The sequence below is a fragment of the Rhinichthys klamathensis genome, unplaced genomic scaffold, assembly GCF_029890125.1.
Source record: "Rhinichthys klamathensis goyatoka isolate OS25496 unplaced genomic scaffold, OSU_Roscu_1.1 h1tg000254l_1, whole genome shotgun sequence".
NCBI lineage: Eukaryota > Metazoa > Chordata > Actinopteri > Cypriniformes > Leuciscidae > Rhinichthys > Rhinichthys klamathensis.
The window spans coordinates 2,903,605-2,928,813 of NW_026606776.1; the positions used below are offsets into that span (position 1 = coordinate 2,903,605).

Below are 25,209 nucleotides of genomic sequence, written 5' to 3' on the forward strand. Positions count from 1 at the left end.
GAATATCATAAAAAATACACCAAAAAGACAGAAAAGAGTGACGAATAGAAATAAACGTATAGGGGAGGAGGAAAGAGAATGTGTGAATGTGAAAGAGAGAGAGGGGGGTAATGTGATGGTGTTTTCCTCCTGCATGTATCAGTGAGGGAGTGTGATGGTGGTGTTTTCCTCTTGCATGCATCAGTAAGATGTGAAGATGGCGGAGCTGCAGATGCTGTTGGAAGAGGAGATTCCTGCTGGTCGAGGAGCTCTGCTGGACAGCTATGCCAACCTAGAGAGAGTCGCCGAGTACTGCGAGAGCAACTACATACAGGTGACATTACAAAACCCTGCAAAATATTCAAAAACACCGGAGAAATGACACGAGAGATGAATGATCCGACTGCTTGTGTTGTCGAGTGAGAATGCTGTCGAGTAGACTGAAATCACCACATTACAACTGCTTTGTAATTCGTTATGGTTTATAATACACCAATTCAACACATAACACACTTTATATGCGTTTTATTACCCATTTCAGTGTTTTAGTATATGTATATGGGGCCTCAAACGCTGAGCTAGGCTAACGCGCTAGCCGAAGCGAAACCAATGTGTAAACCTCAAATTTATCACACCCAAAGACAGTTTATTTCCCCTGTTTTTACACGTACTATGAGTTTATCAGGTTTAAATGCTTAATTTAAACAGAGTGTTATGATTTAAAGTGGTGTATTAACGAGTTATACTTTTTGTGGAGACCTTAATCAAAGCAGCGCAGTGTTTTTGAAGTTAGCTCGGCTGCTAAATGCCGAGGGCTTATGGGCAGTGTTTTTATTTGATAAATGTACAATTTAGTGTAGTTATCTATTGATATTAAGGGGTTTTACTATATTTTTTATTAATATTGGGGTGTTTAAGTTAGGTTGTAGTCCAAAGGGGGATATGTGTTTGTGACATGTACTAGTTTTAGAAATCGCGAAAATGTACTATGGTCCAATTGACTGCTAACTGTGGTATCTAAGTTAACGTTACTTAATTTTTTTTTTTACTTGAGTTTAAAAAAAAATCTGTTTAGGCTGCTCTTTGACAACAAATACCGTTTGTTTGTTTGTTTGTTTGTTTGTTTGTTTGTTTGTTTGTTGGTTATGTTGGTCTAACCATGGTAATGCAGTGCTTGCTTACTCTGTTACACTAATACCATAGTTAAACTAGCATATAGCTTATATGCAAGAACTATGGTAAATACAGTTTTTCCTCTACTCGCATGAGTTTGATGATTCACTCTGGAAACTGTGAAGTGCTTCTGGAACAAAAATGAATGACTAAATTCATGTTATTTTCAGCATTCCTGGGGGATCCACAGAAGTGGGTGTGTAAGGATATGCACTTCTCTGTTTAGAGAGCATCAGAAATCAAACTCTTGACATTTATTGCTCCAAAAATACAGTGCATGTCACATGGACCCTGGCAGATCAGTGACTGAATGTCACTGGATATGAGTTTGTTTTCTGAGGATGCTGATTCGAGTACTTTTGAGTCGTGATGCATTCTTTATAAATATTGCATACTTGCTGGCCAGTCAATGCGCAAAACCATATGGTTATAGTTTAAGAGTGAGAGCTGATAGTTGTATAGATCTTAAATAGTTTTTTCTTTGTGATTTGACCCAGGGGGATCTCAGTTCATATTGTACCTGATTCAGACCCGTAGGAATCGTGCAGAGCACAAAGTGATGATGCTCTCTGAGCCTGAATGCATTTTGTAAAGAAATTCTGCTGGTTGTGATAAATCATTGTATTCCTCTCACTTCATAGCGTTGTCACAGCAGGCTCAGAAATACCATAAATAGCTTAAAGTGACCGAGCTTAGATTTCTTTCCATAACAGCGTGAAGCTCGGGTTGATATGAGTCTTGCTTGCCTGTGGTCTGTGGTCTGGTTTCAGTTTAGTAAGTAACCCAATATTTCCCTCATCCTCAATTCATGCATAATGCATAAAGATATGTTAGCGAGGTTATTCAGAGAGATTCTTATTATTGTCATGATGGGGTTTTTTTTGCCACAAATAATGAGCATGTTTGTTGTTTGCTTTGGAAAAGCCAGATTAATTGTTGCATTATTTGCACAGGTGTCATAGAACCTTTCTTTTTGCATCTGATAGTAAAGTCAGCGAGTTCTCAGGATTTCTGGTGTTTATTGAACAAAATGGAGGGTTTGATGTTTTCCTCAAAGCGTAGATGACCAAAGAAGGTTTTTATCTCGAGCTGACAGTGCAATGACTGTTCTCCCATAGTTTATCTCCTCATTATCGTCTCATTCAAACCCTCTATGATTGTCATTCTTCAGTGCAACATCAAATGGCCAAATGTCCATACAATGAAAATGGAGAGCATAAATGCAAGATAAAAGTAGTCCAAACAATTCCTGCACAATGTTTCAGAAGTGTGAAAAACAAACCAACATTTAAATCATCATTCTCTGAAAATCTGAGCTGGAGCTCAGAAATCTTTCATTTGTTTTCAGTTAAACAAAAATGTGCCTTTCATGCCAGATATGACATTATTATTGACGCCAAAGCAACATTGGTTCTTGCATTTGTCGCGTTGTAATAAAGCTGTTGTTTGGCTTTCGATGAGGTGCACAAGTCATAGAATGCTTTTATTGAATTACTATGATAGTTGGTTTTGAAGTGATCATTGAAGCAGTTTCATTTGCTGTGAATGCTATATAGAGCGTGTTTCTCACACACTACCCTCCTCCCCCACTATCCTCACTCACCATACCGTTCATCAGTGGGCCTTCCCATATATTTGACAGCATCACCATGGTTACGCCGGAAGGGAATGAATGATGGCTGTGTGGGCAGCCAATGAGGCAGTGATCCGAGACGGGTTTTTTTTTTTTCATGGTAATGCTTTGCTCTGATTGGTTGCTTCAGTGTCTGTTTAAATTAGTTTGTTCGTATGGGAAATTAATCATGAAGGGGAGTAGGGTTGTGCCATATTAACAAATGTTGTCTCAATATTTTGGGGGATTTTGTTTACAGCTGTAATTTGACAGTATTTTGCATGATAGTATTATAAGTGTTTTTGTACTGATACCATGACTGAACCCAAAGCTTTTCATATTTTTCATATTCTGCGTGGTGGTTGATTCATCGCATTGACATAAATTGTTTAGAATTTTTCACTAAATTGATTTCCATTTTTACCTTTGTAAGTGAGTTTCTAACCTAATTGTATGATTCATGATTCATATCAAATTCTTACATTTCATAAAAATGATTGTTTTCTGTGTTTATTAAAATATGAAATAATAAAAAGTTAATTGATATTCTATTTGAACCCCTGGGTCCATATTTAAAGTGTTTTTGCATGCCAATGTGCTGTTTTTCCATTGTTTCTGTGTAAACATGTACTAGTAGATGGTCATGTTTTGACCATTCCGCTCACGTGTTGCGTCTTTTGCAGTGCCACTCATATGGCATGATGTACAACATAAACGTAACATTACAACTTGTATCTGTACAACAGGATGCAAATGCAAGTGAACTTGAAGTAGGCTACATGTTAGCCAGAAAGTGTTATTCCTGTTGTGAATGCCCTCTACAACTCGCTGAAACACGGGCAACTAAACACAACGATTTAATTCTATAGTGTTCTCATTGTAATGTTATGTAAATGGCAGATTGGCGCTGCACATCATCTTGGGCTTAACTGTATTTTCATCTACTTCATCAGGTGATTACACACATCCCTGCGCGTTTTCGAAGGCATTACGAGAAACGATTTGAATTAAAACTGAAATAATATGACAAGAAAAAAGAACATTGCTGGATTACAGAGCCTAAGTCCCTCCCCTCCGCTTCCGGCTCATGGGACCTTATTTCGGAAAAAATATGTATGGTAGTCAATGGCGAGAGACAACTTATCTTTTTATTCCGTCTGAACTGTGCCCTGAATTACACATATGATGTTTGTCAATTTAAAAGATAATTATGAAAGTCACAGTTTGTCATAGAACAGAAGAGTAACATTTAGTTTTGTGTGAAAATCGCTCAATGAACTACATCTCCCGGGAAGCGAAACAACGAGCAAGATCCGTTGCTCGTATGTTTGCAGTCTGGTACAAAACACTCAGGCATGACGGCGTAACATTACGATTATAACGTAAGACTATAGAAAAAATGACAGACGTTAGCTTCAGTAAAGTTAGCTTCATTCATTGAGAGAAAATGTGTTCCTTTTGGGTTTGTAGTCTTTGTAATTACGTATTTTCACAGTTATACCTCAACAGTTTTACATCAAACTGTGACTTTCTGTACTTTAAAATGTATCTTTTAAATTGACAAACATCATATGTGTAATTCAGGGCACAATTCAAACAAGATCAAAATATTTGTTGTCTCTCGCCATTGACTACCATACAATATTTTTCCGAAATAAGGTCCCATGGTGGTCGACTGGAAGGGGAGGGACTTAGGCTCTATATTAATATTCTACATTTTTCTGAAAAAGAAACATCTAAAAGGAATATGACTGTCTCAAATAACCCAATCAAAGTCAATAATGTCGGGCATTGCCGTTTAAGTGAGTGAACACCTGTAAAGTGAAGTGCTTTGCTGGCTAATTAATTATTAACTCCATCAAATGCCTCCCATGGGAAATTAATCATATGCATACAACATAAAAGTAATATTACAACTTAAATATGCACAAAAGGACGTAAATAATGCACACGTGAACTTGACTTTGCCTGTTTCAGTCTTCCGTAGCTAGACCTTAGACTGAATGCAGAAGGTCTGGACTCCATCGCAGCTTTCATTGTCCAAGAACCGCCCAAGAGGACGTCTGAGTGACATGTAAAGTAACCAATCACAGTTCGTTTAGTTCCACAGCATGTTTAGGGGCGTGAAAACGGAAAGTTGATGCCCCTAAGATAACAGACCGGCATGCATCTAATAAATCATCCATTCAATAATGTTGTGCAAGTTTACTGAAAATCCAGCATTTAGTTAATACTGATAAGCGCTCATTGTCACAGTTGTAAACACAATGGCTTTCTTCTTCCATGAGGGGGTTTGGCATTACGACAGAATCAGATTTATTCAACCGATCAGATGATGACTTCAAAACTTCTGAAGTGTTTCCCATTTTGTGTGCAATATGCATCAGACGTTCACCCCTAAAGGGGAGTGAAAACGAGGGAGTAGAAATTAGGCCATGTGGCAATATCATGTTCTCTTTCACCTCTATCCATCCTTCTGTGCTCAGATTAACTCCCTCTCTCCTTCTTTTCTCTCCATCTAGTCTCCAGATAAGCACAGAGCTTTAGAAGAAACCAAAAGCTACACCACTCAGTCTTTGGCCAGTGTAGCGTATCTGATCAACACTCTTGCCAACAATGTGCTCCAGATGCTGGATATACAGGCGTCCCAGCTACGCCGCATGGAGTCGTCCATCAACCACATCTCACAGGTAATTCTTACTGCTATAGAAACATCTAGGTTTGTCGGTATATTGAACTTTGTGAGTTGGAACAGGGTTGTACATTGGAGTTTTGTTTCTACATTCAGTTCATTTTCTAAGGAAAGCATCACTCTTACTATTGCTCATACTTAAAGTAAGTGGTTTATTAAAATCAAAAAGCCTAAATATTAAACTTTGGCACATAGCAGCACTTTTATATTAATCAAAATAGATTTTATATTTTGATTTAAACATGATTTTGATTTCATACAAAAACCTGTAATTTGCTTTGTTACTATGTACATTTCTGTACGTCAAATCACACAACAACGTTTCTCCGCAGACGGTGGACATCCATAAAGAGAAGGTGGCCAGGCGAGAGATTGGCATCCTCACCACCAATAAGAACACTTCCCGCACGCACAAGATCATCGCACCAGCCAATCCTGAGAGGCCTGTACGCTACATCCGCAAACCCATTGACTACAGTTTGCTGGATGACGTAGGCCACGGCGTAAAGGTAGGGATGAAGCCAAACTCTGTATGTCTGCATTTGTAAGAGCGCTGACTAGGGTGGAATTTGTATTAAGTTAAATATGATTAAACCTGAATATATTTTTGGGGTGGTGGGTATAGAAATATGATATAGAAATTTTGGGGCACATAAAAGGAGTAATCTGTTGAAAATGAAATAAAAAGTCCTGATATTATCTGCTTCAGATATGGGGAAATTCAGAGCATTTAAAGTAATTAAGTAAAAAAAAAAAGTTCATATGTGATAATTATGTTTTTTCTTTTACATCCCCCTGTTATTGGATACTTTGGCTTGTGGTATAAATTAATCATGGCTGACTGTAAAAAGCTTGATTCTACATCTTCATGCTGTTAGGTGGCAATATACATTCAAAACAACTGCTATATCAGCCTGGACTACATAAACAAAAATACATTTAAATGTGCTGTAGGACATCTGGGAAAATGCTAGCTTTAGCCTGATAGCAGTAAAAGCGTACGTCCCACCCTCCCTGCAAATCGCCGTCCAAAGCCACGCCTCCTGAAAGCATGAACGCGCACAGCCAAGACCGGAGACAACGTTACTGCAATACCAATATCATGTCATTCACCGGTGAGAGAACTTTATAGTACAGTAATAACACTACAATACCAAACGTAAACAAATTCTTAAAAACAGAATTTGATGCAGCAAGGTTTCGGTTTGTTTAGCTAGCAAAACTTGTCAGTGTGTAATAAGGGTTTCCACGAGAGTCTGCTTGACTCCGATGAAGATATATAGATCGTAGATCCTTTGCCAGTGCCACTTGTTGTCGGTTCAGAAGGAAAGTTCGGTGGTTGCTGCTTGCCTGCCATTCGCGCTCTGTCTGCACAGCGTATGTGAACGCGCTGATGACTTATGTCTGCGTGAACAGCCTGCGCAGTGGCATGCAAACACACATTGGGGAACACATGCTATAGGACCGTTCGGACCGAACGCAATGATTGAACGAAGATTTTATGGTCCCACGCCTTCCACAGACGACATATATTTATAAAAATACATTTAGACCGCTTAACAGAGTGATTGCTATCAGGATATGAGGAGACTTTCAACCAGCTTAACAAAAAAAATGTCTGCAGAGAATCGCCTACAGCACCTTTAAGTTACCATTTAAAAATGGTAATATTGGCAGATTGTGCATCCTTATTAATATGAATGTATTTTCATATTGTGTGAGTTTTTCTTTACTCTTTACACTAACGGTTTGTATCTCTTTTTTCTCCTCAACCTCTCTTATTGCCTTCATTTCTGAATGTAGTGGTTACTAAGGTTTAAGGTAAGGATTTAGTCGGGTTTTGGTTGATGTGTGTTTTGTGTATGTGGTATAATGTCTGTCTATATTTGTTCCCACTCAGATTAATAATATTTGACACTTGCCCCACAGGTCAACGCTCAGAATATGAAAGCAGGTACAACTCCACGCACAGCTGCCCCGACTCAGAAACCACCCAGCCCTCCTGGCCCAGGCAAAGGAACACTGGGGTAAGTTAGATAGAGGACCTGCTTTTTTCATGACATGCATACATTTTAAAGGGATACTTCACCTCTGGAAAGATGAATGTGTATTTAAAATGGGTCATTTATGTTGAAGAAATGTGAAATTATTTTTGGATTTGGAGCTTTCTAGACTGAGAAAAGCCAGAAAATGTATTTTTGGCTTATGTGGATGAAAGACCACAACTCCCAGAATGCACTTGCTTGGCTGCCCTAGGAGGCCACGCCTACCGGCAACAGAGCGCAGTAGTTAAACAGCAAGTCTAGGCTACTAGTGAGTCTCCGTGATTAGTCTGCCCGGGATTTCGAGATGGCCCAAAATGTCCCAGATTCGGCTTTTGCGTTCTACAGTCGCCATTCATTGTTTACTGTGGCGAGCAGGACGAGTGAGGGCCGCGGGAGAACAGCGCGAGGCCGGTGGCGTGATTACCGATGAGCGACACCTGTGAGACGCACCAGTCTCGTATCTCTCACGGAGGAGCGGGAATTTTATTAGCAATGTTAAAACGCACATCAACCGATCACTTGTTTAGCGTTCATGTAAACACTACATTCAGATTCACCAATCGGAATGAATTCAGTTAGATTGAAACAAAAGGTGTGCATGTAAACAATGAATGGCGACTGCAGAAAGCAAAAGCTGAATCCCGGACATGTCCGGGAAAAAGAGGATGGTAACCCCTACTACTCAGCTTTCTCCACAGAACAAGAGCCTGCTAGCTTAGCTTAGCTTCCAAAAAAGATGTCTGACACTATGTGTACATTCTGTGAGTGAGATCCCACCCTCTATGGGCGGGTTGAGAACATGCAGGACAGCCCCTACTACTGACTGTAGTCTTTAGCCCTTGGCCAAAAAATCCGCCGATGACGCAAAATGACGATTTTTGCGTCATCAGAGGATTTTTTCCCAGACAAAAAGTACATAAATCTCTCGTCTCAGGGGGATATGAGGGTGGAAAGCACGCTAATTTGAAAATACTACAGGTTTTCTACTAATACAAAGCTTAATGCTAAATCCTGAAGTATCCCTTTAAGTAATAATTTGTATTGTTGTGAAAGTAACATAAGATATTTATGAGATATTTACCCAGACATACATTTCATAGTTGTTTACAGATGTAGTTTCATTGAATGGGAGAACAGAAATATTCTGTCAAATAGCTTTCTAGACTGGAGATGAAACTCGCTGTGGTTCATTAATATAAAAAAGGAGCTTTTGTTTGTCAAACTTATTTTAAAATAAGTTTGTGTGGTCTTGATTTTTATAGAAAGAACAGGCAGTCCTTAAAGGGGGATCACATTTTCCTTCATCTTTCCTAGATTAAAAGAGCTCATTGTACTATGAAAACAGTCTGAAACGTTCAGAACTCAAAACTTGGGCTCCGGCACACAAAAATCATTTGTTGAAAATAACATTGTGTCCTAACCAGCCTCAATGCAGTATGACTCCAGTCACAATTTATCTATCAGTACTAAACATTTAGTTGTGTCAATAATGCCAATTTGGTAAGGTAATATAAGTACAATAGGCACTATTATTTCGGAACACCTGTAGAACTAATAATTAGAGTAAATTTTGGGAAGGTCCTACATATTTTGGGCTGTTATATTAAAGGAACTCTCCGACTTTTTGGGACTTTAGCCAATTCACCTTATCCCCCAGAGTTAGATAAGTCCATACATACCTTTTTCATCTCCGTGCGTGCTATAAGTCTGTTTGACGCACCCACCGCTAGCCTAGCTTAGCACAAAGACTGGATGTAAATGGTTGCAGCTAGCATACTAATCCAAATAAGTGACAAAATAACGCAAACATTTTCCTATTTACATGTTGTGATTTGTATAGTCACAGAGTGTACAAAAAACAAAGTCACATGAGACACAGACATATTTTAACCGTATAAATACTGGGAACTATATTCTCTGAAGGCGAAGCACTGCTATTTGGGCGGAGTGATAACCGCAGCACCTGAGACGCGCTCTCTGCTCCTCACCACGGCGCGTCTCAGGTGCTGCGGTTATCACTCCGCCCAAGTAGCAGTGCTTCGCCTTCAGAGAATATATCTTTATCTTGCTAACTCCCCTTTCTCTCACAGAATAATTTATTTGTGAATAACTGAATAGCACATATAACTGAAAAAGTTTCTTGTGCGTAATTCTGCATCCGTGCTGCTGGAAGTTGACATTGAAAGTCATTGGAACAATCTGAGTAAAATTACATCTGAGTGCATCTTTAATAAGGTCTCTGAGCATTTTAAGTCTGATCTGAATTGTTTTTGCATCGTATTTCAGTGCAAAAAACTTTGCATCCAGGAGCAAAATAATATGATAAAATGTATATGATATTACCCCTTTAAATTATGAGATTCTATTGTGCACATGTGTTGACATGGTGTTTGAAAAGGAAATTCTCTTTCTCTCCATCTCTTATCTAATCTTGATCCCTGACAGCCAGGCTCACACACATCTACGACTCTGTGTAGTTAACAGTTTTGGCTTGTTCTCTGTTCAGGGACTGAGACACTTATTTGTTCTGGATCTGTGTGTTTTAGTCTTTGTGCCTTTTTCTGCCACTACAGGTCAATGTGGAGAACAAAATGTCATGTTGTGTTTGTGATCTGTTATTATTATTTCATGTCATTGAGTTTTTACAGCTGATGTTTGTTACTGTTAAACCTCAACTGTGTTCTTCCCGCCCATGTCCACGGCCCCTAACCCCTCACTGTCACCATGGCAACACAACGACCAACCACAAGCAATTCAGACAATCTTAATACACCACAACAGGCTCCTTTAAATGTCTACCCGGCCGTTACATAATAGTTTCCTGCTAGTGATGGGCAGTATGACGATATATAATATGCAACTGTATGAATTTATCACCGTTAGAGTTTCCTCATACCGTGAAAGAAACCGTGAAGAAACATACATTATTGTGAACATGCAGAGTGGGACGTATCCCAAACAAGATGAGGAAGAACCCGTTATTGTTTAAAAAACAAACATTTCTATGGATTTTTCGGTGATACACCTAAAATGTCTTCATTTTTATGTTTTCGTCCATCAAAATACTGCGATCTATTCATGTCGTGCAGCTTTGTCAACGTGAGCTCAGTTTCTTCAGCAACCCAAAAATGTGTTGCCTCCTTTACCGCTATGTTTGCGCATGACAGCGCCATCCCTGTACGTCACAAGCATGTGCACACTTTAGTCAAGAGTGTTTACATGCCTGTTTATCGTGACCCAGAAATTGCCATACACCACGTTTTGCTACGATTATGGTTAATACGATTATGAGCTTAATTGCGTCATTTTGAGTGAAATATTGTGTTTACATGGTTTAATCGCAGTATTGCCTGAATCTCATTATAATCGCATTATGAGGGTACATGTAAACATAGTCAATTATTAGTAGACTTAAAGAACCGATAACCTGAAAGTGTAAAAAGTATTGGTCAAACCAATTTTCAGTCTACTTCTAATAAAGTATCTTTCATTTGTAAAGTGTTTAATTCACTAAATTGTCTATAGGCAAGGCATTTTCAGGTGACTATTTATAAAGTCAAGTTAAAATAACTTTAGTGTCTTATATTCCATTAATATTCATATTATTTGTAGATTTAGAAATAAAATTACTCATAACTTGATCTATTTTGGTCATGCTGCCCACTAGAGTTTCAGTTCTGAAATTTTAAAATTGTGACGCTTTGAGCGCTGTTGAGTGGAAACGTAAACCCCTCTGATTGGCCATTGTGTTCACACGGTCATTGGATATGTCTGCGATTGGCTACAATGGTTAACACACGGGAGCGTTTGAGAGCAAACAGAAGTGTTTGAAAGTGTCTTTCAAAACTGGGGGGTTTGAAAGCTCAAGCAGGCGTCTATAGGCGTCTGCTTTCAAACACTCCCGTCTGTATCTGTGTAAGTGCTCGGTGAAGATCGTCATTGATGTATATTTACAACATATTTTTGAAGCGCTGATCATTGTAGCCAATCACAGACATATCCGATGAGAGCGTGAGCACAATGGGCAATCAGAGATGTTTAAGATTCCACTCAACAGCGCTCAAAGCGTAACATTTTTTTAAATTTCAGTACTGACTTGGTACCGAACTCTACTGCCCACCCTAGTTACTCCTGAGATCTAAAAAAACTATAATTTAGACATGACTCATGAGGTTTGCTCTACGCTACTGTTGTAATATTCTAAATGGATTTTTACTCTACAAGATGTGATACAATATCTCCCAGTATGTAATTATTGGGGTCTGTCATCAATGATGTTTGACTCCACCCCTTAGAGGATATTAAAATATTTTAACCCCGCCCCCCTGGCAGGCGGCACTCCCCTTACCGGACACTTGAGCCTGTGCGTCCACCCGTCGTCCCTAACGACTATGTGCAGAGTCCAACACGCAACACCGCACCACCCCTGCAGAGCCCGGCTAGAACTGCATCCGTTAATCAGAGGACCCGCACGTACAGGTACTCGCACACACACACACACACACACACACACAGCATTATCCCCTAGACAGGCTTAAAAACAAACTTTGAAAAGGAAAAAAAGGTCCCTCACACTTCCTCACCCTTTTCTTCCGCATCCTCTTCCTTTCTTGTCTGTCTTTCCTGCCGCTGTTGTTCTGTTTTTAAGCTGTCTTTGTTTGGTGTATGTTGTCTGGCAGTGTGACTCTCGGCCAAAGTAACAGTCACTCACTAACTTTCTCTTTTCTTCTCCTTTGCTTTCTCTCTCTTTCTCATACTTGGATCTTTTTTGGGGTTCAAACAGCCATAGCCTACTTAAAGAAGAGCTCTTTCCTGCTCTTTCACTCACCGTCTTTTTCTATTTCAGTCTTTCTTACCCGTTTCACCTCATCTCTTTGCTGTTTGCATCCTCAGCGCTCTGATTTTGAGAATCTCAGGGGATAAACAGAGAGCCCATAATCACGTTCTTACAGAACGCTTCCTCCTCTTCCTCTTCTCAGATTTTCACCCACTATCCCTCAATTCATGACCATGACAGATGTGTATGCATGAAGAAATCTTTCTTTGTAGATTGTATTACACTACCATTCCAAGGTTGTTGAAAGAAATTAATGCTTTTATTCAGCAAGAATGCATCAAATTGATCCAAAGTAACAGTAAAGACATTTAAAAAGTTACGAAAGATTTCTATTTCAAATAAATTCTGTTCTTTTGAACTTTCTATTCATCAAATAATCCTGAAAAAAAGGATCACCATTTCCACAAAATATAGTAAGCAGCACAACTGATTTCAACATTGATAAATAAGAAATGTTTGTTGAGCACCAAATCGGCATATTAGAATGATGAGTAATGAAAAAAAAATAGGTAATGATGCTGAAAATTCAGCTTAAAATATTAACTTAAAATATATTACAACAGAAAACAGTTATTTTTAATTGTAGTAATATTTCATAATATTACTGTTTAACTGTATTTTTGATCAAATAAAAAAGAATTTTAAAAACATTAAAAGAAACTAAACTACCCTAAACTTTTGAACGGTAGTACAGTCATGTGAAAAAGAAAGGACACCCTATTGAATTCTATGGTTTTATTTATAAGGACATCATAAAAAGTAATCTGGTCCTTGGCAGGTTTTAAAATTAGGTAAATACAATCTCAGATTAACAACAACACATGACATTACACAGTGTCATTAACTAAATACACCTTTACTACTTCCATATGAATTAAGAATAGCAGTCAGGCGCTGCTAATCAAATGTCTTTGATTAATTGATCATCAGCAAGTGTGATCAGTGATCACCTCTATAAAAGCCAATGTAAATGATCTTAGAGGAGCAATTGTTGCTGCCATCAATCTGAGAAGGGTTATACGGCCATTTCCAAACAATTTGAAGTCCGTGTACAGTGAGGAAAATTATTCACAAGTGGAAAACATTCAAGACAGTTGCCAATCTTCCCAGGAGTGGACGTCCAAGCAAATTCACCCCAAGGTCAGATCATGCATTGCTCAGGTACACCTCCGACTCTACAGGCATCGGTTAACATGTTAAACGTTAAAGTTCATGGCAGTACAATTAGAAAAAGACGGAACAAGTATGGCATGTTTGGAAGGGTTGCCAGGATAAAACTTCTCCTCTTTAATAAAAAGAACATGGCAGCACGGCTTTGGTTTGCAAAGTTGCATCTGAACAAACCTCAAGACTTCTGGAACAATGTCCTTTGGACAGACGAGAGCAAAATGGAGATGTTTGGCCATAATGTAGAGCACCAAGTTAGGTGAAAACTCACAAAAACCTCATACCAACTGTCCATCACGCTGATGGAGTTTTGATGATTTTTGTCTTGTTTCGCAGACACAGGTCCTCCTGGGCACCTTGTAGTCATTGAGTCTATCATGAACTCCTCTGTATACAAAAAGTATTCTAGTCAAATCTGTGAGGTCATCTGTCCGACAGCTAAAGCTTGGCCGATATTGGGTAATGCAACAGGACAATGATCCCAAGCACACCAGCAAATCTACAACAGAATGGTTGAAAAAGAAAAGAATCAAGGTGTTGCACTGGCCCAGTCAAAGTCCAGACCTCAACCCGACTGAAATGTTGCGGCGGGACCTTAAGAGAGCTGTGCATAAACAAATACCCACAAACCTCAATGAACTGAAGCAACGTTATAAAGAAGAGCAGGTCAAAATTCCTCCAGAACGATGCGAGAGATTGATGCTGTCATACAGAAAACGATTCCTCCATCTTATTACTGCTAAAAGTGGCTCTACAAGCAATTGAATCATAGGGTGTACTTAGTTTTTCACCCATGGCTTTTCCATTTGGGCTTTATCTTTGTTAAATAAATAATGGCAAGGTGTAATATGTCTGAGGTTGTGTTTACCGGTGAACGACCAGATGATTTTTATGTTCTGATACATAAAACCATAAAATTCTAGAGGGTGTTCATTCTTTTTCACATGACTGTATATAAATTACATTAATCAAAATTGGACTGAAATTGTTCATCAAGGGGGAGTGATTTAAAAAAAACAGTAGTTTCTATTTTGACTAATGGTTAACAGAGCAAAATCATTTAAACTAAATACCTAAAAAATATTTAAAAACAGGGAATGCACAATATTACAAGCCTGTTGGTAAATTTAAACCTGATATAAGAAGAATACTTGCTATGTGGCTATGTGGACATGAATGTCAGCTGATGCTGATTATCTGAATGGCCAAATATAGGGATTTTAATCTGCCTGGTCGATAAATCAGTCTAACACTTGCTATTACCTGATAATTTGACAAGTTCAAAAAATTATTTTTTTAGATGGTTAATTTGACCAAGCCATAATAATAAAGGCTTTTTAACTTTTTCAATTGAGAGTGCCTTGGAGTTCTCTTTTTTGATTTTAAGTTCAAAATATTGGCAGAACATTGGGCAGGCTTTTAAAAAAGTCTGCCACTAGTAATAATCAGCCGATAATATATGAAAATTGCCAAATATGGGACTGTTGTTCTTCCTGGCCATTTCATAATCTAAAAAAAGGCCAAATATCGACCAGGCTGATTAAATTATTTTACTTATAGTTATCAGGTGATAATCTGAAAATAGCCTAAATATTAATTGATTAATTGGTCTGGTCAAATACGTTTTTATGATTTTGTGAAATGTACTGAAATGATTATTTTTCATGTGGATTTTTTGGTAAGGGCAGAATGAACTATGCAAGACCGAGTATGAGGCTGTTTTAAGGAATATTAATGTTTGTTTATGTGTGCTGTTTAAAATCAACCTGAAATTGACCCTAATTACTTTTTTGCTCACTCCTTGTTGTGAATGATTCATCGGTGCAAATTATTGTGGTTGTACAGTTATTTAGCATTGTTTAAGCTTACTCTCATTCAGTCTGGCTCCATTCTGGTGTGAAACGGCCACTTTTGAAGATCTAATCAGTTCTTAACGAACAAATATCAAGCCCCCCCTCCCCCCATTCTTTATCCTGTTTCAAGACATCAAGTTACGGAACTAAAACTGTCAAATGGCAATTGACATTAACTAGCATGATGTGTGTTTTGTGTGTGGCAGCAGTGGCAGCAGCGGTGGCAGTCATCCCAGCAGTCGCAGCAGCAGCAGAGAGAACAGTGGCAGTGGAAGTGTGGGCGTGCCCATCGCCGTGCCAACTCCTGCCCCGCCCACGGCCTTTCCCGGTGAGATTTCCACTCTTTGTGTAAGAGCTCCGATATACTTCAAGTGAAATCGAAGAACGAACTGGTGTGATGTCATTCCGAACAAAATCAGGCCAAAACGAAGTTTGTTTCGGGAGTACTAGTATAAATTGAAGCTGTAATTCTAATAGAAAGAAACACTGGCATTGTTTTTCATGTTTAACATTGTAAAGCTGCTCGTTTTAAAGCAGTCTCTTGTATAAAGTGCTATAAAAATAAACGTGATGTGACTTGATTGGAGTGCCGACGTGCAAACTAGGGGTTGAACGACTTCAGATTTTTTAAAGTCGACATTTTTGTGATTAAAGTCAAGTTGACTAGTCTCTGATGACGTCATTAATAAACAAATAAGCCTAAACCTTGAGCTGAGACTCGAACGCGGGTTGCCTTGTGCACAGCTATGGCATATGACACAGCGCTGCCCACAAGGATATTGCTCCTACATATCAGCTTATTTTTATTTTATTTTATTTTTATTTATATTTTAACTTTTGTCTTTGGATCGTTACATTTCTCGCACATTTTGTGAATTAATTCTACCTGGCAGCGTCTCTACTAATAGTGAAGCTGTGGATTTTAGTTACCAAGAAACTTTTCAGTTTCTAAGCTATTTTATTGATAAATCACTGAACAATACATTTCTGCACTATTGAATGTTTCTGTGTGCACATGATCGGCACGTGATGTGCAAGCGACTGTCTGTGTGTGCGTGCGTTACAATGCAGCAGCACATTCATTTAGAACGGCGAATTTTGAGCATCTAGATGGTATAATCAAACATATATTGTGGAGCACTCTCGGAGTATGCACTTATTTGTCATTTTACGGAGCGTGAAGGTGGACTTCAAAGATTGTGCCCTCCTATAGGCCATGATCAAGCTTAAAGCATCATGGTAGAGTAATCGACTAGTCTTTGAATCCCCTATTCAAACATATTAAAGGAGAACTCCGGCGCAAAATTAACCTTTGGTCTAATTACACATTGTTACCTAGTCAACCGTTATCTGAGATTTGTTTTCATGATTATCGAATGTAAATAGTTTTATCTCTAAAAACAGTTTAGCCTATAAAGCTAGTATAACGCTAGTATATTGGGCATAGTGTAATGACAAATAAAAATCGCTTGTTAATACCACTAACAAGGCTCAAAATAGCCCCACACTAACACGGTAGCATAATGAGGGTCCCTACCTTCAAATCGAAGCATTGAGAACTTTGTCAGTGTCCAGACAGTTTAATAAGAAGATATTTTAAACATACAGTCAACTTCGCGTATACAGGCAGAAGCCATCTTTGAAATACAGTCTTTACCAGTTGATCTACGAACGCCGATCCAAGTGCGCTGGTGAGAATGTGAACGAGCTATAAGTTGTGACAAGGTGAGCGCGAACAGCAGGCTTGGATCGGCGTTCGTAGATCGACTGGTAAAGGCTGTATTTCAAAGATGGCTCCTGCCTGTATACGCGAAGTTGACTGTATGTTTAAAATATCTTCTTATTAAACTGTCTGGACACTGACAAAGTTCTCAATGCTTCGGTTTGAAGGTAGGGACCCTCATTATGCTACCGTGTTAGTGTGGGGCTATTTTGAGCCTTGTTAGTGGTATTAACAAGCGATTTTTATTTGTCATTACACTATGCCCAATATACTAGCGTTATACTAGCTTTATAGGCTAAACTGTTTTTAGAGATAAAACTATTTACATTCGATAATCATGAAAACAAATCTCAGATAACGGTTGACTAGGTAACAATGTGTAATTAGACCAAAGGTTCATTTTGCGCCGGAGTTCTCCTTTAACATCCCTGTGATCAGATGCTTTCTTAACTGCTTTTTTCTCACCACTGTCATTTTTGTTGTTTATTGTGTTATTGAGAGGAAAGTTGAACAAAACAAACTTTGCTGTGAGTATATCAAGGCCTTAAGTATTAGTAAATGAATCTGAGGACTGTCCAAGGTTCTGAAGGAAGTATCTTTGCTACATTGAAAGTGCTATTTCCTGTCCCACTATTAGCGATGATAACTTCTCTTTCTGTTCACTACTTACCTCTTTTTTCACTCGCTGTTCCTATCCCTCCTCCCTGTGGCCTTGTTTCTCCTTTCGACCTTTCTTCCCTCTGTTCTGTCACTCTTGTTCTCTTCTCCCCTGGGCTTCCTGTCTCTGTGTGGCGTGCGGAGATGCAGGTACAGCACCCGCCCCTCCCAACCCTCCGAAACCCCCTCCAAGCGTTACTATCCCTGCCCCTCCCGTACCTCCGCCACCACCCACCCCAGAGCCAGTGCCCCCCGCCCCTGCCCCTCCCCCCGCTCTGCCAGCAGAGGGCCCTCCTGAGATACCACAACCCCCACAGCTGCCCCCCAACCTTCCTGTTAGCACCAACACCAACCCTGCTGCTGCAACTAGCACCCCCGCTCAAGGTGAGTCCCCTCACCCCCCTCCTCAAGTCCACCCACACCTCAAGTCCATCGTTCATCTTTGAGTGACAACCTGCACGTGAACATGTGATGCGTGATTCACCCAGCACTCATCCCTCCTCCACCTCACCCAGGTTTCACCTGCATGGGCTTGGTTTGTCTTGGCTCACTGTGCATCTGTGCTCCAGTTCTTGGCAGGATTACATTCCCAGTGACGTCTCCATCACATCATTGGTCCATCTCTGCTTCCTGAACATGCTTCTTAGGGACTGTTTTGGGACTATTTACTTTTAATGATGAGAAGGGCCAACATTTTTACATGGACAAAGGTTATATTGGAGGTTATATTGTTTTCCATAGCTCTGTTCAAGAACTAATGAGCTACCTACCTAGACGGTATTTTAAGACATGATTTTTAAGGAGCATATGTTGCCTTGTATGATACCTCTTTTTGGCTAAAACCAGGCAGTATTGTATGTCATTCATTGCTAAAGTGTTCAATCTGATTAAAATACACTGTTTCACTCAGTATTGGTGTGTATAATGTAAGGAATGTACAGTCAGCCTCAAAGCCGCTCATTATTTTGTGATTAATGAAGGCTGACTCTGTGCTATCACGCTTATTACACGGCTACTTGCCAATTAAATAAATAAAGAGAGTGAGGCAGCTAAGAGCATGTCTTCAGTTCATTCCATATACCGTTGAATGTACCATGGTCTACTTATTGTGTATTCCATACTGATTCAGAGATGTACCAACAGAATTAGTTTTATTATTTCTTATCTCTCTATCCCCCAGGCAACGGTCCTCACTTTTACAGTATGAACCGGCCAATGACGCGGCACCCCACGCCCTCTGTGGGAGGTTCCCTGCCCTATCGCCGGCCGTCATCAGTTACTGGACAGCCCAACAACATGCCTCAAAACACTAATCCAAACATGATCCAAAACCAGCTCAATGGAGGGCCACACTACAACCTAAACCAAGGTAGAGACCAGACATGCTCAAATGTCCTCATATAATGGTAGAAAATAATTACAATAATTAGAATGCATGTCATTTAGACCAGTGGACCTCTGTCTTACCGATTTGATCTGATTGTTCTCTCTCTTTTCTTTCATTTGCCATCTCCTTTTCTTCTTTTTTCTTTTCAACTTCCTCTCTTGTCCTTCCCTTTGTTTCACCCACATTTTTTCACACTTCCCTTTCTTCCCTTTTTTCCCTTCTGTACCAAATTGTCCCTGTTGTTGGGGTGGGCAGCCCCTATGGCCCCTCCTCCACCCCCCTCTATTCTCCAGATCACCCCCCAGCTACCACTCATGGGCTTTGTGGCTCGGGTTCAGGAGACCAGTAAGTTGTTGGTTTGGGGAAAATGTTTTTGTGTTTGACTGGTTGTGCATGCTTTTTAAACATTTGCATGCTCATTTTAGACATTAGTGTTGTAAACTCCCTGCATGTCCTCACCAGCTGCAATGCAATTAGATTCCAGTGACAAGCGACAAGGCTACAAAACTCAACAAAATCAATCATAAATCACAGCCAATCAGAAGAGTGTGTGGGCAATCTCACACTCACAATGAAATGGATGAGTAACATTTATAAAATGAATAAAAATGTATAAATGTTATACATTCTCTGTGACTTTGTCATGAATACACTTGTTTGTTCACACAGAGTTCACAGTTTTAACTAGTGTTGTCACGATACTGGAGTTTCTAAATTCGATACGATACCTTGAAAAATATCGATATTCGATACCACTGGGAAAACTGCCTTATAGATATTTTTATCATCTCATAATTCTTTGATAATTTGGGTACATTTGTTGCAATAGCTTACACAACGAGGCTTTATTTGAAACACTGAACTAAATTTCAGTAAAAGAAGTCAGTAATAAAATAAAAACATAAACAAATTGCAAACGATAGCACAAATAAATATAGAATATAGAGACAGGTTGGTGTGAGTGTGTAACTGTGGGAATGAGTAAATTTATGCTTAATACCTGCAACCGTGCGCCGGTGTTGTGCCGAATTGTGTGACCCTAGTAGGCGCTGTATTGAGCTAATCCGACCTACTCCTTATCCCAATCCCAATCCTAACCCTACCCTCACTACAGCACCTACTATGGTTCACAGAATTCGGTGGGTCATGGGAATTTGGCACTACACCGAAACTCAGGCCCTGCAACTCTAACACTATTCATTCGAAACTAATGCGACGAGTGAGTGAGAGGAGGCAGGTGCAGGGTTGCCTGGTTTGCGTAATAAAACCAGTCCAATTGCTATTCAAAACCCACCCAATCACGGCCAAAACTAGCCCAATCGCGTACCGCGGAAACCTTCCCAACACGGGAGAAAAGAGTGCACGAGAAAGCTCAGCTGGTATCGGTGTATACCGTCTTGATTATTATATTTTTTCTCCAAGATCTGAGGTAAATTATCCATTGTCTCTTTCATTATGGCTATTAAAGTCACACATAGTGATATTCAAAATGAAATAAAACCCTTTTATATTCAGTACCTGAGGTTATCATTGTCATTGGACATATAATTTGTATGTTCTTGTTCTTGTTGCAGAAATAGAAACCGGTTAAAAATAGAGTCCCCTGTTGCTGGTCGCGTATCACTGTCGCAGCTGGTTAGGACAAAAACGTTTGATTAATATGGAAAATATACTTTTTTCATATGTTGGATTGTCACATCTGGTTAGGACACAGTGTTAGGCCACGTACACACTGAAACAACGTGACGGACACTGTTTAACAACAGCATGTGCTCTGCATGTGAACCACTTCTTGGTTCATTTCACGTCAGACATGATTGAAAGTAATGACTGTCTTTTTGAGTGATTCTATAAAACTAGCATATAAGAGTCAGGCTGATAATATTCATTTGATCTCATAACACTTTATTCAGACTGAAAGGGTTCAAATATATCATTTCTGAGATGATGTGGTGTGGGAAAAACCTTAGTTGCCTACCCTTATTTAGCTGCAGTGTGTACATGGCCTTTGTGAAGTTCCCTTTTTCTTCTTATTACAGCTGTTTTGAGGTCAGTGTTATTCTTCCCTCCCTAAATGTAGTACTCCCTAATTTCCTTACTAATACATTTTCCTCCTTAAAGGGACAGTTCACCCAAAAATGAAAATTCTGTCAGTAATTACCGGTACTCACCTTATGTTGTCCCAACCCCGTAAGACTTTCGTTCATCTTCGGAACACAAATTAAGATATTTTGGATTAAATCTGAGAGCTGGATCACTTCTCCATAGGCTTCTATTGTAATTGAAACTTGCCGGCCCAGAAAGTTTGTAAAGGCATCGTTAAAATAGTCCAAGTGACTACAGTGGCTCAGCCATAAGTTTATCAAGCGACGAGAATACCTTTTGTGCCCAAAAAAACAAACAAAAATAACGACTTTACTTTATTCAACTATTAATTTTTGTAACAGCGCAGCACTTCTGGGTTGTACGTCAGAACGTAGGCTCACTATTGGCCAGCATCACACACATGACCAGCCTCGGCCAATAGTTGAGCCACTGTAGTTACTTGGACTATTTTAACGATGTCTTTACTAACTTTCTGAGCCGGCAAGTTTACAACATGAGGGTGAGTAATTACTGACAGAATTTTCATTTTTGGGTGAACTATCCCTTTAACTTCCCCATCCAGCATGAGTCATTTGTCTCACATCAGCAAAAAGAAGTTACCCAATTTCTTCAGAAATTGCTTTAAAAAACAAGATTATTTGTTCCATCCCTTCAGTCTCAGACGCACCTCCACCACCGCCCCCCGCAGAAGAGGTGGAGTTTGAGGAGGCAACCCCACCCCCGCCTCCTCCAGAGGACTATGAGGATGAGGAGGGTGATGATGAGGAAGAGTCAGCAGTGGTGGAGTACAGTGACCCTTACGCTGAAGAAGACCCGCCATGGGCCCCTCGCAGTTACCTGGAGAAAGGCATGTCACTGTTTTTCTCACAGTGTACTTTAAACACTCATTTGGCCATTTAGAAAAGCTTTTTCCATGTAGGTAATAGGTTTATAAGTACAGCTCCTATTGATTTGAATGAAGAAAGGTTGTATCAGCGATTTCAGGCCCAAACATAAATGATCGCGCGTTTTTTCGACGGCCTGCTTATGGGGCGGGCAGCTAGCGGATCGTTAGGAAAGATTAGATGAATGTGATCATTTATGTTTGGGCCTGAAATCGCTGATACAACCTTTAACAGTGGATACGCTGTTTTTATACCTCAAGTTTAAAAATGGTCTATGCTATTTAATTGTGTTTGTTTAGGGCAGATGAACATGCACAATTAAATATGCAGTATAGAGCTTTTACGATAAATAAAACATTTCTAATATCTGCCTTTAAAATAAAATACCTTTTTTCTGTATAAACTATTTCTAAATGGCAGTAAGATAGGAGAGGTTGTGCTGTATTTTGAACAACATAATCACAGCTGATCAAGTGTTTCTAACAGCATCCTCTTACTTATCCAATTTACAGTATCTACAGCGTAGCACAGTCTGCCGTACAGTAAAACTCGGAATAAAAAGATAACCTGACGTTCTGTTTTCCTTCTTTTTATCACGCTATTGCCATCAGTGGTGGCGATTTACGACTACGCGCGCGACAAAGAAGACGAGCTCTCCTTCCAGGAGGGGGCGATCATTTACGTCATCAAGAAGAACGACGACGGCTGGTACGAGGGTGTGATGTGCGGCACCACGGGGCTCTTCCCGGGGAACTACGTGGAGTCCATCATGCATTACGCTGACTGAGCCACTGCTCCTCTGCCCATCATCTTCCTCATTCAGACACACGGGAGTTCAGCTACACTACGTCATGCACAGGCTTGTTCAAAACAAACCAACTGAGAGCTGCAGGAAAAACGAAGGCGTCGTGACCAGTGGCGAGGATTTGAATGGGAGAAAAACTGTTGAAATGTGTAAGATAAATGCGTTTGGAACTTGTATTCATCTCTTAATTTCAATCTCTTAGAAACATGTATCAGAAAAGTGTTGGTTTGCTTGACTTGTGTTGATAGTGATCGCTTTGCTTTCGCTCCTATCCGTCTGTATTCTGGAGGAATGGTTCTGACTTGTAGAAGGACAGTTATCTTCTTTCATGTCATCACGAAATCGGAAGACGGGCCACCTTGGACGTGCATGTTCCTTTTACATCACCTCTTAACCGTGTGCTGTCACTGACCAGCAAATGAGAGAGAAGCTTTTGCCAAGAATGACAGAACAGGGATTTTATGCATTGTTGTGCCAGGTCATATAGAAACACTTCGATACAGGTGGGCTTTTTTTTTCTTCTTTAGTTTGTCATTGTGTTGGAAGTTGAATTTCTTTGTTGTTGCTTTTTTTTTATTTTTTTATTTACTGTTACATTTTGAGTGCAGTTCATTTTGAAGTCAGTCTAGGACATACCAAAGGATTTCAGTGGCGTTTGGGATCACGAACGGGACCGACTACAACCTTAAAATACTTTTCTCACCATTCCTTTACATTCATTACTTTCCGACAAGATTTTATTGCTCGAAATATTTGCAAGTATGTGTATTCTTTGTATGTATGATAAAAAAAAGAGAGAGGAAAAAAAACACTATAAAATCGTTCAGGAAGTTTGTGCCATAAAGATATGTTGATGGATGGTCATATTTTTGGATGCGAGAGGTCGTTTCTTGAGTCTCGGCACCGGATGTGGTGTTCTTCAGGAAGAAGATGTGTATTGTGTGATCTTTAACCTCCGATTCATCCCTCTTGACCAACTGTGGACTTAAAGATACAAGACTATTCTATATGTATGTTATATATTGATTTATATTATAGAAATACTATTGTGTTGGTGTATGACTGGTGTAGAGACAAGAGAACCCCATTTATCTGCAATAACAAAGGCACAGTTCGAAAGCCCTCAGTCGACGAGCTAGAGATTTTTAAAGCACAAGAGATAAACGTGATCTTAGGGAGACCTTACAAAATGTGAAGAACAGACTTTTTTCTTTTTTGATGAAGAGATATCAAACCGAAACCAGCCCAAGTTTTAAAGCATCCTCATACCCACATGCAGATAATGTGGAACGAACTGTACCAATGCACAGAGACTTTTTCTATAAAGTACTTTGATGTCTATATGTATGTGTGTGAGTGTGTATGTGAGCGTGAAATGGATCGATTTCACTGTTTATGGATCATTGGTGACTGACTTGCTTGTCTGTGTGCAAATCTTTATTTGAAATGAAAGGTCTGTGGTGAGGGTGTGTGAATTGAGTCTTGCATGTTGATCATTTCTGTGATTTTCCTGCTGATGGAGAATAAACTGGATATATCTGGTCTTCTTGCTCACGTTTCCTCTTGAGTTTTCTCCGGGCCCAGACTTCGAGATCATGAGCAGAGGTTCATAACTCTGGCCCGGCCTCGAGATCCGTTTAGCTCCAACCTTGATCAAATTCACCTGCCCGTAACTTTCTGAGTTCAGAAGCCCTAATCCACAGCAGTCCCTACACTACCACGCTCTCTAGTGAAGGAGAAATTTGATAGATTTACTATTAACACTATTAACAATAATGTTTGGTAACACTTCCTTTTACAGTCCTGTTACCCATGTACTTACTATAGTAATTATAATTACTGGGTAATAACTAGGTACTAACCCTGAACCTACCCCTAACCCATGTACTTACCTTATATTAGCCAGTACTTTCTAGGTAAGTACTGTACTGTAAAAGGAAGCGTTACCTAATGTTTTAGGGTTTCCTATTAAGTGAAACTAGAAGGAAATGTCTATATAGTAAATGGTATATAATAAAATATGGACAAAAATAACAATCCCATTTAAATTTAAAATGTGATCAATTATGAAAAATGTTTAATATTCAGAATATCTTAATGTAATAAAATACTTTCATTGAATATGAAGGAAACAATAACTAGTATCGCTGACACAGCTTACCCCAAAGCATCTCATACAACTTACTCTGCAATTTTAATTCCACATTTAATCATTTATGGTTCATGTAAAGAACAGTTTTATACACTGATAAATATTTTTAGACCTGGATAAGTTTTCGTTGACATTTG

At 39.4% G+C, this 25,209-nt stretch overlaps 1 protein-coding gene across 17 annotated transcripts; it reads left to right on the top strand.

Annotated features, from left to right (window-relative positions):
- The first annotated feature begins 101 nt into the window (after positions 1-101).
- On the top strand, positions 102-23,485 carry abi2b (abl-interactor 2b). Of its 17 annotated transcripts, none has more exons than XM_056267087.1 (12): positions 102-313; positions 5,287-5,454; positions 5,789-5,965; positions 7,260-7,277; positions 7,386-7,483; positions 11,834-11,980; positions 15,568-15,686; positions 17,889-18,122; positions 18,919-19,107; positions 19,381-19,470; positions 21,887-22,078; positions 22,727-23,485. In XM_056267087.1, the coding sequence occupies exons 1-12, from the start codon at positions 197-199 to the stop codon at positions 22,900-22,902; spliced, it is 1,725 nt and encodes a 574-aa protein (XP_056123062.1). In that variant the 5' UTR covers positions 102-196; the 3' UTR covers positions 22,903-23,485. The 17 variants fall into 17 exon arrangements, with proteins under 17 accessions (XP_056123062.1, XP_056123066.1, XP_056123067.1 ...); XM_056267086.1 differs by having other exon boundaries at positions 103-313; positions 15,565-15,686; XM_056267091.1 differs by lacking the exon at positions 11,834-11,980 and having other exon boundaries at positions 15,565-15,686.
- Positions 23,486-25,209: the final 1,724 nt, after the last annotated feature.